The sequence below is a fragment of the Danio aesculapii genome, chromosome 10 (assembly GCF_903798145.1).
Source record: "Danio aesculapii chromosome 10, fDanAes4.1, whole genome shotgun sequence".
Lineage (NCBI taxonomy): Eukaryota > Metazoa > Chordata > Actinopteri > Cypriniformes > Danionidae > Danio > Danio aesculapii.
In genome coordinates this window covers 5784128-5802077 of record NC_079444.1, presented here as the reverse complement: position 1 = coordinate 5802077, position 17950 = coordinate 5784128, and the positions used below count along the sequence as shown (strand labels likewise).

The 17950-nt window shown below is 36.5% G+C and overlaps 2 protein-coding genes across 4 annotated transcripts in view; one reads left to right on the top strand and one right to left on the bottom strand.

Moving 5' to 3' along the window:
* Window positions 1–2521: 2521 nt before the first annotated feature.
* Window positions 2522–11870, bottom strand: si:ch1073-303d10.1 (protein LBH-like). The gene is made up of 5 exons (XM_056467600.1): window positions 11712–11870; window positions 9247–9375; window positions 6664–6742; window positions 4946–5211; window positions 2522–2993 (listed from the first exon to the last, which is right to left on the bottom strand). Exons 3-5 carry the CDS (start codon window positions 6736–6738, stop codon window positions 2879–2881), a joined length of 456 nt encoding a protein of 151 aa, XP_056323575.1. The 5' UTR covers window positions 6739–6742; window positions 9247–9375; window positions 11712–11870; the 3' UTR covers window positions 2522–2878.
* A 1095-nt stretch (window positions 11871–12965) lies between these two features.
* Window positions 12966–17950, top strand: part of LOC130236445 (myotonin-protein kinase) — a 27665-nt gene continuing 22680 nt past the window's right edge. For all 3 annotated transcript variants that reach the window (XM_056467151.1, XM_056467150.1, XM_056467152.1), the window contains exon 1: window positions 12966–13271. In XM_056467151.1, the coding sequence (XP_056323126.1) occupies window positions 13088–13271 (184 nt within the window). In that variant the 5' untranslated portion in view covers window positions 12966–13087. The remainder of the gene's footprint in view (window positions 13272–17950) is intronic.

Below are 17950 nucleotides of genomic sequence, written 5' to 3'. Positions count from 1 at the left end.
GTAACTTTTTTAAACGGATTTGATCGTAATAATCTAGGAAAAGTCTGTAAAATAACAGTGTTTTTTGTAAACATTTTAATGAAAATATCTGTAGATTTATTATTTTTTGCACTTTATATCAATAAAGAAATGTTACCGTAATATTATGGTTTTTGTTTGGCAGCCGTAGCTGCCAGTCATTTGACCTTTTTTTTACGATATTTTTTTTTACAGTGTGAATTAGCTTGTTGGATGGTCATCATAACCACACTTTTTAATGTACCAAAAATGTTTCTTAATGATTTATATTAAAAGAAATATAAAATGATTCTTATTTTTAAAATTCATATTTATTACATAATATATCATTAGAAGAAAAAAAACTGTAGCCTATTGTCGTTTATTAGGCAAATAACAAACTGGCCAACATATTTAATTCTCTTCAGGCAGAATTTGGCCATTTAAATAAAAAATTATTTAAACATAATAATAATAATAACAATAATAATAATAATAATAATAATAATAATAATAAAATAATAATAATAATATAATAACAATATTATTATTATTATTATTATTATTATTATTAATAATAATATAATAATAATAATAATAATAATAATAATAATAATAACAATAATAATAATAATAATAATAATAATATAATAATAATAATATAATAATAATTATTATTATTATAATATTAATAATAATATTAGTAATATTAGTAACAATAATAATAATAATAATAATAATAGTAAGGGCACTTAAAGCTCTCTATTTAGTAGAATATTTATTTGTTTGGTGGACATATTGTCACATCTGTCGTGAGTAGATTAGCAAAAACCACACACATGTTAAACGTGCACGTGTGTGTGTGTGTGGTGTGTGTGTGTGTGTGTGTGAGTGTGAGTGTGTGTGTGTGTGTGTGTGTGTGTGTGTGTGTGTGTGTGTGTGTGTGTGTGTGTGTGTGTGTGTACGAGCATTAGACCAGCATTTTTGTCGCTCATTCATCATACTGTGGGTCTCTGTTTCATCATGTCTGAGTTGTCTTTTTTTTTATCTATTTTTTATCTATTTGTCTATATTTATCCTGATATTTGACCCTGATTATGCTTCTCTGAAGAGTAAATATCCTGAGAGTGGGTGGGGAGAACCAGCTCATTTGCATTTAGGCACTGGCACAAAACAGCTAATTCCCTCTGACCCAAAAATGGACATTTTCCGCAGGGTACAATACATTATCTGATGGGAGATTTGAGCTGAAATTTCACACACATTTTGGAGACACAAAAGACTTGTTAAAAGGTATTTTAGAGTCAGTGTTATGTGGTACTGATTGTTTCAAAACAGCTACAACAGAAAATAACTTAATAAGTGATGTTCAATGTTCATCAAATACTGCAAAAGCTCTGAAAAGGTGGGATTATATATGTGTGGTAGTCAGATATAATTAGTCCATAAAAGTAATCTAAAAGTAATCTAAATGTAATCCAAAAGTAGTCAGATTACCAAAAGTAATCTAAATGTAATACAAAAGTTGTCAGATTACCTTTCCATAAACGTAATCTAAATGTAATACAAAAGTAGCCTGATAAATTTACCATAAAAGTAATCTAGATGTAATCCAAAAGTAGTGAGATTACCTTTCCATAAAAGTAATCTAAATGTAATCCAAAAGTAGTCAGATTACTTTACCATAAAAGCAATTAAATGTAATCCAATAGTAGTCAGATTACCTTTCCATAAAAGTAATCTAAATTTAATACAAAAGTAGTCAGATTACATTACCACAAAAGTAATCTAAATATACTTTAAAGTAGTCAGATTATGTTACCATGAAAGTAACCTAAATGTAATGCATAAGTAGTTATATTACCTTACCACAAAAGTAATTTAAATGTAATCCAAAGTACTCAAATTACGCTACCATTAAATTAATCTAAATGTAATCCAAAAGTAGTCAATTTCACTACCATAGAAATAATCAAAGTGTAATCCAATAGTTGTGAGAAATGTAATGCAAATGTAAGACTCCATTTGCATTATGTTACTATAAAAGTAATCTAAACGTAATCGAAAAGTAGTCAGATTACGTAACCATAAATGTGTAATCTAAAAGATTATATTTAGTAACTGGTTACTATTCATAAGTAATCCATGTAGGCCTGAAACTCAATATTCATTTCAGTCAATAAAATGAAAAACAAAAAAGTTTTTTCAATTCACTTGAGTTAGTTCATCAATAATGATACAATTTCCAGCTCTACAGAAGAAAGTTGTGTCAGTGGTGTGAAAAACACAAACCTCATTACATATATTTCATTAATCAGTTCATGCATTCCCTTGAAATAAAATTACACAAACCCAGACATTAAAACGTATTTTATTGAGCTCAATCATACAGGTGGAGAGCATATTCTCTGCATCGTATAGAAAATTAAAAACACAAAAACAAAAAAAGTGCATGATACTATATAATACAACTCGAATACTCAGCTTAAATATCAAGGCAGACTGTGATTCTAGCACTCATCTGCAAATTTAACACAGATACATAAACACGTGTGTCCTATATATCATACTGCTCACATGACTGGTTTTATTTCAATCCAAGAATAAGATTTAATATCACTAAATCATCAAACACCAAATGCACCAACTGTATGGGTTCAATCTCGATGGTAGCATTTACAAATGACCAATATATATGTGGATTCCCCAGTTATCATCAGAAAGCACAGCATGCTGAAGAGTTTTCAGTCCACAAAAATACAATGCATTTGGCAGACACTTTCATCTACTTTTTTACACTGCATTGAACATATATGCACAGCAGAAATCCCCCTGAGACGTGACGTTGTGTCAGTGTGTTTGTCATTCGCCTGTTTGTCCCTCAGCTGCGGAGGCAGGGCGGAGCCGCGTGTGATGATGTCAGCAAAGGGGGCGGGGTCAGTCTGTTGTAGTCAATCTCAATCCCAGGAATTGATGAACGTTTAAAGTGAGGAACTCTGGAATAGATGAAGGCGGTGGTTTATTCATTCATTTAAAGAGATCAGAAAGAATCTACCACTGAAAAAATATATAAAACCAGTACATTTTAATGGTCTCTATAGCGTGTTTTGAGACATATTCCATTAGGATTTATTGGTTTTAACATAACACCAATAGAGGGAAACAATTAGCTGTAGACACACAAAGGAGCAGTACAGCCCACAGGAAAAAAATACTATAGCAATTTATGGTAAATACTGAAGGGATTTTGAACTATACTACTGCATGTAATATATGTATTATAGCATTTACAACACTTTGTATAATGCTCCACAGCATACTGTGGTATTATCTACAGTGAACTGATCAACTGTAATAAATACTGTAGTATACTTTAGTTTTTACTACAGTAAGCTGTGGTGTATTGTAGTATAATATACCCTATAGCTGTAGAAAAGTAAAAGAATTGGGTCATTGTTTATATTACTGTAGTTGTCTTGATACCATAGCAACTATAGAATCACCATAACAGATCAATTACTATAGTTGTTGTGTTACCGAGCAACTGTAGAATCACCACAACAGATCAGTTGATATAGTTGTTATGTAACCATAGCAACTATAGAATAACCACAACACATCAATTAATGTAGTTTTTCTGTAACCATAGCAACTATAGAATCACCAAGACAGATCAATTACTATAGTTGTTGTGTTATCATAGCAACTGTAGAATCACCCCAACAGATTAATTAATATAGTTGTTGTGTAACCATAGCAACTATAGAATCACCACAACAGATCAATTACTATAGTTGTTGTGTTACCGAGCAACTGTAGAATCATCACAACAGATCAGTTAATATAGTTGTTATGTAACCATAGCAACTGTAGGATTACCACAGCACATTAATTAATGTTGTTTTTGTGTAACCATAGCAACTATAGAATCACCAAGACAGATCAATTACTATAGTTGTTGTGTTATCATAGCAACTGTAGAATCACAACAACAGATTAATTAATATAGTTGTTGTGTAACCATAGCAACTATAGAATCACTACAACAGATCAATTACTATAGTTTTTGTGTAACCATAGCAACTATAGAATAACCACAACAGCTCAATTACTAGAGTACTTGTGTTACCATAGTGACTGTAGAATCACCACAACAGATCAATTATTATAGTTGTTGTGTTACCATAGCAACTATAGAATCACCTCAGCAGATCAATTACTGTAGTTCTTGTGTTACCATAGCAGCTGTAGAATCCCCACAACAGCTCAATTACTACAGTGGTTGTGTTACCATAGCAACTGTAGAATCACAACAACAGATCAAATACTATAGTTGTGTTACCATAGCAACTATCTAATCACCACAACAGATAAATTACTATAGTGCTTAGGTTACCATAGCAACTGTAGAATCATCACAACAGATCAATTACTATAATTCATGTGTTACCATGGCAACTATACAATCACCACAACAGAGCAATTACTGTAGTTCTCGTGTTACCATAGCAACAGTAGAATCCCCACAACAGCTCAATTACTACAGTGGTTGTGTTACCATAGCAACTGTAGAATCCCCACAACAGCTCAATTTCTACAGTGGTTGTGTTACCATAGCAACTGTAGAATCCCCACAACAGCTCAATTACTACAGTGGTTGTGTTACCATAGCAACTGTAGAATCACAACAACAGATCAATTACTATAGTTGTGTTACCATAGCAACTATCTAATCACCACAACAGATCAATTACTATAGTGCTTATGTTACCATAGCACCTGTAGAATCATCACAACAGATCGATTACTGTAGTATTGTGTACCACCAGATTAATACTTTACTACAGTAGGGGTCAAAACCACTGTAGACTTTACAGTAAATGACTTTTTCTATTCCATCAGGATATATTGTATGTATTGTATATGAGTGTGAGTCCCACTGACTGACCCGTCCACATCTCTGTTCTCGTCCTGTCCGCCTCCACTGGGCTCACACTGGTCCTGGAACAGCTCCAGCTCCTCCTCCGGCTCCTGCTCCTCGATGGAGCTCTGGGATCGGGGGAACCACTGCTGCACCTCTTCCTCGCTCTCCTCCGACGGCTCCACCACGATAGATGGCAGACGCTCCTTAAGTCGAGCCACACTGTTGCGCACTTGAGCTGGATCCTGATCCTGATCCTGATCCTGCTGCTCCTCCTCTGGGTCAGGGAAAATCTGCACAACACACACACACGCACACACACACACACACACACACACACACACACACACACACACACACACACACACACACACACACACACTAAGTTATGGAGAAATATCAGGTGAAAATCTGCACAAAACACACACACACACACACACACACTAATAGGGAAATCTGCACAACACACACACCATGGAGAAAAGAAGACATCTGCACAACACACACACTTTATGAAGAAACATGCTTTACTTGTTTCTTTCTTCTGTTGAACACTAAAGAAGATATTCTGAAGAATGTTGGAAGCCTGTAACCATTGACTTTCATACTACTTGTTTTACCTACTATGTAAGTTAATGGTTACAGATTTTCAGCATTCATCAAAATGTCTTATTTTGGGCTCAACTGAAGAAAGGAACAAGTAAAAGTTTTGAAACACTTAAGGGAGAGTAAATAGTGAGTAAATATTCATGTTGGTGTGGGTAAACACATTTGCTATAGGGGAACTGGATAAGCTAAATTGTCCATAGTGTTTGTGTGTGAATGAGTGTGTATGGGTGTTTCCCAGGACTAAGCACAAGATGAATGAATGAATGTTCACGTTTGGGTGAACTACCCCTGTAACTTCACACTTCAATCTGCAGTTTAAAATCTGGCGTCCAGAAAAATAGCGCCCTCTTGTGCTTATATGAGCAATAACAGCACGTGTGTTCAGCAGAGAACAACCTTCAAAGGTAAAAATACACATGTATGGTCGAAATTTGGCGATATGCTGAGCAGAAACACCCCCACCCCAGAAATAAACGAGGAAAACAAAAAGTAAAATCGTGAATCATAAATAACAAAAAACTGATAATCCTTTATGGAGCTAATTTTACAGTATAAGATTAAAATAATAATAATAATAGTAGTAGTAATATTTTTATCGGGCAGCACGGTGGCGCAGTGGGTAGCACGATCGCCTCACAGCAAGAAAGTTGCTGGTTTGAGTCCCGGCTTGGTCAGTTGGTGTTTCTGTGTGGAGTTTGCATGAGCTAAATTGGCCGTAGTGTATGAGTGTGTGTGTGAAGGAGTGTGTATGGGTGTTTCCAAGTGATGGGTTGCAGCTGGAAGGGCATCCACAGCGTAAAAAACATATGCTGGATTAGTTGGCGGTTCATTCCGCTGTGGCGACCCCATATTAATAAAGGGACTAAGCTGAAAAGAAAATGAATGAATAATAGTTTCATTGTAAACAATAAAACAGGTTTTGTTTGATGCTCAGAAATGACTCAAGTGAGCATTTCAAGAAGACACTAAACCTCAAACCCAACTGTGCAGTCTGAAATATTGACGGCCTTATTAGTTCTTGTCAGAAATAATCTCATAAAGAAACAGAAGGAATCAATTGGTCAGCTGTTATAATTACAATAACCAATAATAACTGGAAGTGGTCATGTGATGGTCTCTGTGATGATGATGAGTACCTGATAGGACACGAGTTCTCCTCTCCTCTGCAGACCAAGCTGATCCATGCTGGAGTCCTGCGGGCCTGTGGACATCACACTACACACACACACACACACACACACACTGTGAGGATGCCTGCATGGCTGCAGGAACGTGACACTCTGTTCTGCATTAAACATGAGTGCACTTGGAAATCTTATATAATTGAGAAAAATATGCAATAAAATCCACAAAAAAATGCTTTTACTTAGAATTTGTGTCTCGTTTCTGGTCTAAATATCTAAAAACTCTTAAATCAAGAAGCTTTTTCTAGTCAAGTGAAAAATATAGTCTTGTTTTCAGAAATAATGAGTCAAAATGAAGCGAGTTTCTTATTAAAACAAGCACTAGACTCTGCCAATGGGGCGAGTAAGATAATATTGTTTTCACTTTGACATAACATCATTTTGCTTCTCACTCAGGACTGCTGTTTATACTAATGAGGGAGAGATGATGGGCACTAGTGGGCGGGGCTTTCCCCCTCTGATGACACGTACAAAGGGAGAATGTCAATCAAAGTGTTTGATTCATCAAGTCTGATTATAATAGACACAATTCATTCATGTTGAGCATTAGAGTCTGCTGGAGATATTCAAACACTGCTGACACACTACTGGGTTTAAGTCATTTCTGCATGATAGGTGCCCTTTAAAGACAGTCGCACACGTGCATGGCCACACTCCTCCTCATGTGCATGTTATAATGCTTCACAGGTGTGTTTGTGTGTGCGCCAGAGCTTTAATCACAGTAAGATCTTAATGAGGTAACAGCTCTTCATGCGTCACGGTGAGTTGAATGACCCAGCAGATCAGATCAGTGAGTTTCTGAACACACAGCCCTGAGCGATGGTGCAGTCACTTGATCTCACTTTTCTCAAGTAACCTGTGAAGTCAAGTTCAATAAATGAGTGTGTGGGTTGATTTTATACCTTACCATACCAGTAAACAACTCACTGATTCAAAGGATCCGTTTAGAGTATCCAGTACACAATTACAAATGGTACATTTTGGCTAAACATCCAGTAAACAATGTGCTTATTCATATTATTCATTTAGATTATCAAGTAAACATCTCACTGATTCAAATGATTCATTTAAAAGGAGTATCAAGTAAACGACTCACTGATTCGAATGATCCATTTAAAGGGAGTATTAAGTAAACAACTCACTGATTCAAATGATTCATTTAAAAGGAGTATCAAGTAAACGACTCACTGATTCGAATGATCCATTTAAAGGGAGTATCAAGTAAACAACTCACTGATTCGAATGATCCATTTAAAGGGAGTATTAAGTAAACAACTCACTGATTCAAATGATTCATTTAAAAGGAGTATCAAGTAAACGACTCACTGATTCGAATGATCCATTTAAAGGGAGTATCAAGTAAACAACTCACTGATTCAAATGATCCATTTAAAGGGAGTATCAAGTAAACAACTCACTGATTCAAATTATCCATTTAAAGGGAGTATCAAGTAAACAACTCACTGCTTCAAATGATCCATTTAAAGGGAGTATCAAGAAAATAACTCACTGATTCAAATGATCCATTTAAAGGGAGTATCAAGTAAACAAATCACTGATTCAAATGATCCATTTAGGGAGTCTCCAGTAAACAACTCACTGGTTCAAATGATCCATTCAGAGTGAGTCACCAATAAAAATCGCAGGTTCAAGTGATCCATTTAGAGTGAATCTCCGCAAAACAACTCACTGATTCAAAGATCCATTTAGAGTGAGTACATAGTAAACAACTCACTGATTTAAAAGATCCATTTTCAGTGAGTTCTTAGCTACCAAACGATCTGTTCATTCAGAGTGATTCTCCACTAAACAACTCACTGATTCAAACGATCCATTTAGAGTGAGCCTCCAGTAAACAACTCAATGATTCAAATCATCTGTTTATAAGGAGTTTTCAGTTAGTGACTCACTGATTCAAATGTTCCATTTAGAGGGAATCTCCACTAACAACTCACTGATTCAAATCATCCATTTAGAGTGAATCTCTAGTAAAGGATTCTCTACAAACTGATCTGAATGAGGTATGTTTTATTTCAAAACTAAACTTATTGATCAAGTATTGTAAACTATTGATCGTGTATATTGAGTGTTGTAATAGAACTAAATCTAATGTAATTAGATGTGGTTCGTCTTGTTATAGCTGTTGTTATATACTAGGGTCAGTTATATATTTAGCTATTTTCATTTGTTTACTCACTTAAACTGTCGTGGATGAAGAGGATGAACTTCTGCTAATCTAATATTCTTACAAGATAAACATAATTACATACTGTTAATAATCTCCCACATCATGACACTCTCTCTGTCCACCCACAGAGTAAAATCAGTACTGGACTGTTACTGTAGTAATGTGATGTAATCTCGGAGTATGTGTTGATGAAATGCCACAATAATGAATCAATAGTAAAGTAATTTACCATGGTATTCCTCTGTACCTCTGAGAACAGCATGACATCAGTGTACTTCACATAAAGCCTAACACTGATGATTCTCAGATGCAGTTTGAGTGTGTGTGTTAATGTAGAAGAGCTTCACCTGTGTGTTGTTGAGTTCAGCTCAGCCTGTCCTCGTCTTTAGTTTCCACAGCGTTTGTCCAGCGTTCAGTACACACCCTTTCTCCTGATGATGCCTGTCTGTCTGTGTGTGTGTGTGTGTTCTGTTCCTCTGATGGGCATTAGCAAGAAGAGAGAGCAGGATTAGCCTCTCTGCAGATTAAAGGTTCATCTTATACACCTCACTTCCTGTGCAGGACAGAACACAGAGAACACACACAAATAAACACAAACATAGACATACAAAAACACACACCCCCACACACATATACAAAAACACGCTCACAAAGACAAGCACACACACACACACACACACACCAAGCCACCCAATGATGATGTATTCAGTGAATGAGTGCAGTAATAGTGCCATTTGGAGTCGTGATGCTCGTGATTTTTTTCTCTTCTGGATCAGTTTTCTCCAATGTTTTATTTATTTGAATCGTTATTTTACTAGGAACATCTATTGGAATTTGTTATCTCACTTTTGAGAGCATTCTGGATGAGCAAACAAATAAACTAACAGTACATACAGACCCGAAGCCAGCCTGGTGAAAGGGGTGAGTCTTTTTTCTCCAAAACAGGACCTTTTTGCAGTTATTCACCACATTTTCTATTGAATTATGAGGTTTAAAAACATTTAGTGACATTATAAGCACTATTTTTAGCTGGATTAGCTCATCGAATGGTCATCATATTTGGATGTACCAATAATATTTCCTAAAGATTAAGACTGAAGAAATATGAAAAAGCTTATCTAAAATACAAATTTATTACATCATATATCATTAGAAGAAAAAGTTGCCTATTGTCATTTATTAGGCAAATATCAACCTGGCCAGCACATTCAACTTTCCTCAGACAGAATTTGGCTGTTTGAATAAAAAACAATTAAAATATAATAATAATAATAATAATAATAATAATAATAATAATAATAATAATAATAATAACAATAATAATAATAGTAATAATAATATTAATAACAACAACAATAATAATAATAATAAAGATACTAATAATAATGTAATAATACTATTATTATTATTAATAATAATAAGAATAATAATAAAGATAATAATAGTAATAATAATAATATAGTAACAATATAATAATAATAACAATTCAATAATAATAATAATACTAAGAATAATAAAATAATATAAAAATACAATAATAATAATAACAATAATATAATAATAATATAGTAACAATATAATAATAATAATAATAATTCAATAATAATAATAATAATAATAATAAAAATAAAATAATATAAAATATAATAATAATAATAAAATAATGCAATGATAATAATGCTAATAATAATAATAATATAATAATAATAATAATAATAATAATAATAATATAATGCTAATAATAATAACAATATAATAATAACAACAATAATATAATAATAATAATTTAATAGTAATAAAATAAAAATAATAATAACAATATGCTATAATAATTATAATAATAATAAAAATGATGATAATAATTTAATAATAATAATAATAATAATTTAATAGAAATAATATAATAATAATAACAATATAATAATAATAATAATAATAATAATAATAATAATAATAATAATAATAATAATGTAGAGTTCACAATTTATTCTAGCCTCTCGTGTAAAAAAGTAAAAAAAACAGCAGCCAAAATAGTATTAAAACTAACTGTAATTTGGACCGTTTTTGGTGCTTCGCATCTTTTCATTGCTCATTTTTTCTGTCGAGAATAAGGTCCAAAATTTAGAATAAAGTTATGAGTAAAATGTTTTCTCCATTCAGCAACAATAGGTCAAGAGGGAAATTTGACTTCACTTTCGTCACATTCTGCGTTAAAGCCTTGGATGGGTTACTTCCATAATTTGGGATGGCATGGCAGTCAGAATAGGACAAATCAGCTCATGAATGGGGTAAATTCTGGACCTTTGTCAGCAGGGGTTGGGTCTTTCGAACCACCCGAAACCACCCTACCCCCCACCCCCACACCCCGGGTACGGGCCTGACATAAATAATGTTTGCTGGTTTGTCTGACTGGAGCTGGTTGTTTGTGGTTTGAGTATCTCAGCACTAGAGGGAGACAGATGACACACAATCCCACTGATCTGTCCCATCCAGGGTGAAATTGCACTGAACCAACACACACACACACACACACACACACACACACACACACACACTCGCTTGATGATGGAAGATCTCCACAACACACACACCGTTACAGTATTGTCATGAGTATTCACACAACACAAAGACAAGAGGAGCACTGAACACACACACACACACACACACACACACACACACACACACACACACACACATATACAATTGTTTAATAATGATGACAGCTCATTTGAGGATATAAAGTGGGTTCAGTTAGTTCAGTATTAACGTGTAATATATATTCAATAAACTGTGGTTAAATATGTATACTTACAGCCGCACACATTCTCCTGTTAACTTTGCTTTTTAAGGAGGCCCTGTGGTCTCACAGCAAGAAGGTCGCTGGTTCGAGTCCCGGCTGAGTCAGTTGGCATTTATGTGTGGAGTTTGCATGTTCTCCCCGTGTTGGTGTGGGTTTCCTCCGGGTGCTCCGGTTTCCCCCACAGTCCAAACACATGTGCTATTGATGAATTAAATTGTAGTGTATGTGTGTGTGCTAAAAAATGAATGAATTAATTAATATTGAACTTTGTAATTTGTTTCCAGTGTTTCTGCTTTGTTTGTTTATAAATGAGACCCCGGAGCTCTAAAAACTCTTGATTTTGTAAATGTACTTTAGTGTCATGAATCTACCCTCAGATGAGTGTGTTTAAGTGTATTTCTGCTCCTCGAGTTAGTAGTTGGGAGAAATGTAAGAGAGCGATAATGAGTGTGTGTGTTTTCAGAGTGTGTTCACAGTGTTTAATGAGTGCAGTGAGACAGAAAGAGGAAAGAGAAACACACAGGGGAAGAGAAGAGAGAGAATGATCAGCATCAACACACTTCTACACAAGACACACGCTGTGATGGTGTTAAACTGCACATGGAGAGCAACTACTTCTGCATTTGGAGACACTGTGAGTCTAATAGCAGATAGAGAAAGGACACACACACACACACACACACACACGCACACACACCATAAATACAGGAGGAAGCAGCACTGAACACACACACACACATGCTATAAAGACAGGACGCAGCATTGAACACACAATAACAGACACACACACATTCATACATACACACGCACACACACACTGTGAAGACAGGTGGACGCACCACTTAACACACAATAACACACACAAAGCCACACAAACAAAGACAGCAGCACGCAGCACTGAAAACACAACAACACACACACTCACACACCCACCTAATGACAGGAGGAAGCAGCATCGAACACACACACACACACACACACACACACACACCACAGAGACAGAAAGACGCAGCACTAAACACACAATAACGCACACACATGCCATAAAGACAGAAGGACCAAGCAATGAACATACACACATGCACACACACCATAAATACAGAAGCAAGCAGCACTAAACACACATTAACACACACATGCACACACTGTAAAGATAGGAGGATACATCACTGAACACACACACACATATTCACTGTAAAGATAGTAGGACGCAGTCCTGAACACACACACACACACACACTCATTTACACACTCTTTCTCACACACACACACACACACACACAGAGAGAGAGAGCAGTGCACCATAAAAGGGCTGCGGCTGGAGCTCTGCTGGTCAAACACACACTCAACACACAGACTAATGGAGCAGGGCTGTGTGTGAGCTCGTCATGTCCAGGGGCGCCGGGCCCTCAGGGGCCGCCCGCCTGCAGGATCTGGAGCCCGGCGCTGGGGGTCCGGCCGAGGGTCCGGTGGGCCTGCAGACGCTGCTGGATCTGCTGGTGGGAGTTTATCAGGAGTTCTGCTCGTCGCCGCTACGCAGAGAGAAACACGTGCAGAGATTCCTGCAGTGGGGTCAGTGCTCATATACACTCTTTTACTGTGCTGACGGGGTCACAGAGGTCACAGAGCTTACACCACTGTCAATAATATCTGATTGCTAGATATTGAAGTTTGAAGATTAACTATATGAGAAATCCTGTTGTAAGTAGTTTATTCAGTTTAAAGCAGTTATAGATAGATAGATTCCAGTATGAGTTAGCATGTTACTAGCATAGATGTTTACATTAGATGTCGCCTACACTGTTGTTGTCTTTTGAAAGGGATGAGTCAATAGAGCCACCATTTTAGGACAGGGTAGCGCTCCATTGAAATGAATGTGGGTCCAAAGTGCAGTGGAGGATTAGCCATCCAGGACCAGATATACAGTTGAAGTCAGAATTATTAGCCCCCCTGAATTATAAGCCCCCTGTTTATTTTTCCCCCCAATTTCTGTTTAACGGAGAGCAGATGTTTCAACATATTTCTGAACATAAAAGTTTAATAACTCATTTCTAGGCCCACACTGAATCTGCAGATTTTCCACAGATTTTCAGCCCATCATTAATTCTGTTTATTTACTTGAGTAAATGTGTGTAAATCTATATTTGAATATATAGATGGGTGGATGGATGGATGAGTATATGGATTAATGGGTGATACATGGATGGATGGTTGAATAAATATGGATGGATGAATGGATAGATAGATAGATGAATGAATATATATGGATAGATGGATGGAAGGATGAATGATATATAGATGGATGGATAAATAGATATGGATGGATGGCTAGTTGGATGGATGATGGATGGATGAATAATATATGGATGGATAGATTGATGGATGGATATTTGGATATAAGGATGGATGATAGATAAATGGATAGATGGATTATTATATGGATGGGAGGATGGATATATGGATGGAGAGATAGATATGGATGGATGGATGGATGGATGGATGGATGGATGGATGGATGGATGGATATGGATGAATGGATATATGGATGGATGGAAGTATGGGTAGATATATACTGTAGATGAATAGATATGAATGCATAGATGGATGGATGGATGTACGGACGGATGGACAGAGAGAGAGACAGACAGACAGATTTGCTGTTGATGAGACAGGAACAGGGAACAGCAGGAAGTAAGCGACAGGATACTGAACTTTCCATCAGTGGCACAGGGTGGAGCACAGGAAGTGATGTCACATGTCAGAGCTCAGGAGGGTTTATGCACACACAGAGAACAAACACTAGAGCAGAGTAACCCAATAATCACATCTATGGAAATGAAAACAAATTTAAACAGGATGATCAGAGGACAGAGATCATGCAAATCATGCAGCTCTGTGCTGTGTGTGTAAACCATGGACACACACACACACACACACACACACACACACACACACACACACACACACACACACACACAGAGAGAGCAAAGAAGCAGTTTCTATTATGGGAACAAAAAGGCATTGCCTTGTTTTGACATTATGAATTAGTTCCCTCCCTAAAAGCAAATCATTTTAAAAGGCCACATCGGCTTTATTTTCAGGAGATATTCAACTGGCACAACTACACTGAAAAAAGTGTTGCATGCAAAACTGTTGCAAACATTCTATTTGTGTTGAATTTAAACAAACAAATTCAGCCCAAATAAATTGTTTACAACCACTTAACGTAAAAAAAATGAGTAAATCCAAGGAATCATCTTTGAATAATTTTTTTCAGTGTATATATTCGTCTATGACTCTGTTCAGTTCTGTTGGTAGTCATCCACATTTCTCTGTTTGTGACTGTGAACTGTGACTGTGAACAGTGAACTGGAAAATATGCTGTTGTTGTAATGAGGCGTCCATCACACTGTCCATGATGTTAGTGCCGTCTTCTCTCATCACTATCTCTGTTCTCACTGTATTCCCAAAGCATGTTTGTGTTTATGCAGTTTCAAGTGTTCTTGAGGTGTCATACACTGCACTGATTCAATAACCTGACAAGCTCACACTGTTAGCGATTTTTGTAAATAACACAGTATTTAACTGTAATATGAACTGTATTTTACTTTAGGACAGTTATGCAGTATGTTACTGTATTATAAAGTTGCTCTGTGAAAAGGACTGTATTTTACAGTAAAGATATACATACAATTCTGTAAACACATATACAGCTTGATAAATAGTGTCGTAAATGTAAATACAGTATTTTGCTGTAATTTATTTGCGGTATATTACTGGCAGTAATTTGCTGTAGATTCTGCAGGGAACTGTTGACAGTGCAGTTGTAACCACATGTGGAATGATGGTGAATATTAATAAGCTCTGCTTTGACACACTGCAGCTCATTGCTTGCTCTCTCTCTCTCTCACACACACAAACACGCACACACACAGAGATAGTGAGAGGGAGATGAACTCTGAAATAAACATGTGCAAAATAATCATATTTCATTTGTCAAACAATATTCTAAAGGTGCCATTTGATTCAATAGGTTAAATTGTTTTCTGATAGATCACTATCATATGTGGACTGAAAAGGAGTGTAAATGAGCAAATACTCAAATCACTGTATTTGAGTAGGTTTTCTCAGGAATTAACTTCAAGAGAAAGCCCTGAGCTCATAAGATCCTCAAGCCTGGGGCTCCCTCCCGTTTGCAGGGCGAGAGGGGAGTTTGAGCTCAGGTAGAGAACTCCCCCCTTATTTAGAGATGATGACAGATTATAAAATGCTATATAGTGATATCCCTATACTCCACACAGGAACAACAACTGGCCTGTTAAGGATTTGAACCAGTGATGTTCTTGCTGTGAGGCAACAGTGCTAACCACTGGGCCACCGTGCCGTCCTATAAAGGAAAAGGTGGAGTAGGGGTGGAAGGGGAAATTCTTCAAGGCGAAGAAAACTGAAGTAAGAAACTCTGGTTATTTATAGTGAGTTAGGAATCATCGGTAACACTTTATTTTGATGGTCCATTTGAGTATTAGTAGACTCTCTGCTTAATATCTGCTGATACTGCTACTTCAACAGACATTTAACTGACTATAATAAACTTAGCAAGTACAAGTCAACTTACACTAACCCTAACCTAACAGTCTACTTATAATCTAATGAGAGTTAGTTGGCATGTAGATGCAATGTAACGTAATTCAACAAACAGACCATCAAAATAAAGTGTGACCTAATCATCTAATTGGTGCCTCATGTGTTTGCTAATGCAGGACCAGCCGTGATCAATCATAACCACGTGATATTCTCGAAATTAGTTTATAAATAAACTTAGTTTTAGAAATTTGTACTTTTATTTTTACTTGACTACATTTTTAGTGCTGTATCTGTGTGGATCCACTGTTTTCCTTCATTCTGCAGTCACTACTTTATTTATTTTTTGTCTATTGTGGCTAAAATAGAATAATCAGTCCTGTAATTGAAAAATGCACTGGAAGCAAGTCTGACTTATTGCCGGCAATGCGAACCAAACTCCTGCTCTGTTCATACAGGGACGAGACAGCCCTTAACAGAGCTCGCTGAGCCCATATTCTCAGAGCACCCATAGAATGTCACGAAGAACACGGTCGAATGCCTTCTTCAGGTCCATGAAACACATATGAACTGGTTGGGCATCCTCCCATAAACCCTGGAACACCCTGGTAAGGGTATAGAGCTGGTGCAGTGTACGACCGTGGAGGTTGCATACTACCTCAGTGATCTCAGCTTTGGTGATGGTGAGTCCACTACTGCATCCCCAGTCTCTGCTTCCTTAATGAAAGACATGTTAATGGGGTTAAGGAGATCCTCAAAGTGACTGTCCGACAACATCCCCAGTCGATGTCAACAGCTTTCTGCTTACGCTGTAAACAGTGTCAGCGTGGAACTGCTTTCCCCTCCTGAGGTGCTAGACGGTTTGCCAGAATCTCTTTGAGGCCAACAGGTAGTATTCTTCAATGGTCTCCCCGAACTCTTCCCAGGCGTGGGTTTTTACTTCTGCAACCACCCAGACTGCAGCACGCTTGGCCTGTCAGTACCCGTCAGCTGCCCCGGGAGTCCTGCAAGCCAACAAAGCCACATAGTACTCCTCCTTCAGCTCTGTGACATCCCTTCCTTCCAGTGTCCACCAACGGGTTCATGGAATGCCGCCTCAACAGGCACCACAGGCCTTACAGCCACAGCTCCTCATAGTTAACAATATAGTTGGAGAACATGGACCACTTGAAAATTCAACTTTACAGTTTAACAAAGAGACTTTTATTGACATTTTAGTGGTTTGAAATAGAAAATCTAGAATCTAGAAAAATAAGGGTGTAAAATAACAGGAAATGTGCTGCAGTTTATTGCAAGGTTTCTTTAGTGTAATATACAACTCTAACACAGACATTATAGCACTGCACACTATCACACATGGCAATGAAAGTCTCTTTTTCACACTTTTCAATGTTAAAAGATGTTGTTAGAAAGATTAAGATCACATAACGCAATTCAGAAGCAGAAATAAACATGGAAATATAAAAACATGAATCACAAAATATGAAAAACTGCTCATTTACAGATGTGTTTTACAGTGTAGGTTCATCCAGATTTTCATTATATGACACACATTCTAATGCAAGGTATTTGTGAGCTGGTGTGAGTGTGTCTGTGTTGGCTGTATTTACTGGCGGTGTTCCTCATGTTTACAGTACAGCTCGTCTCTCTCTGACTGAGCCTCTGCAGCT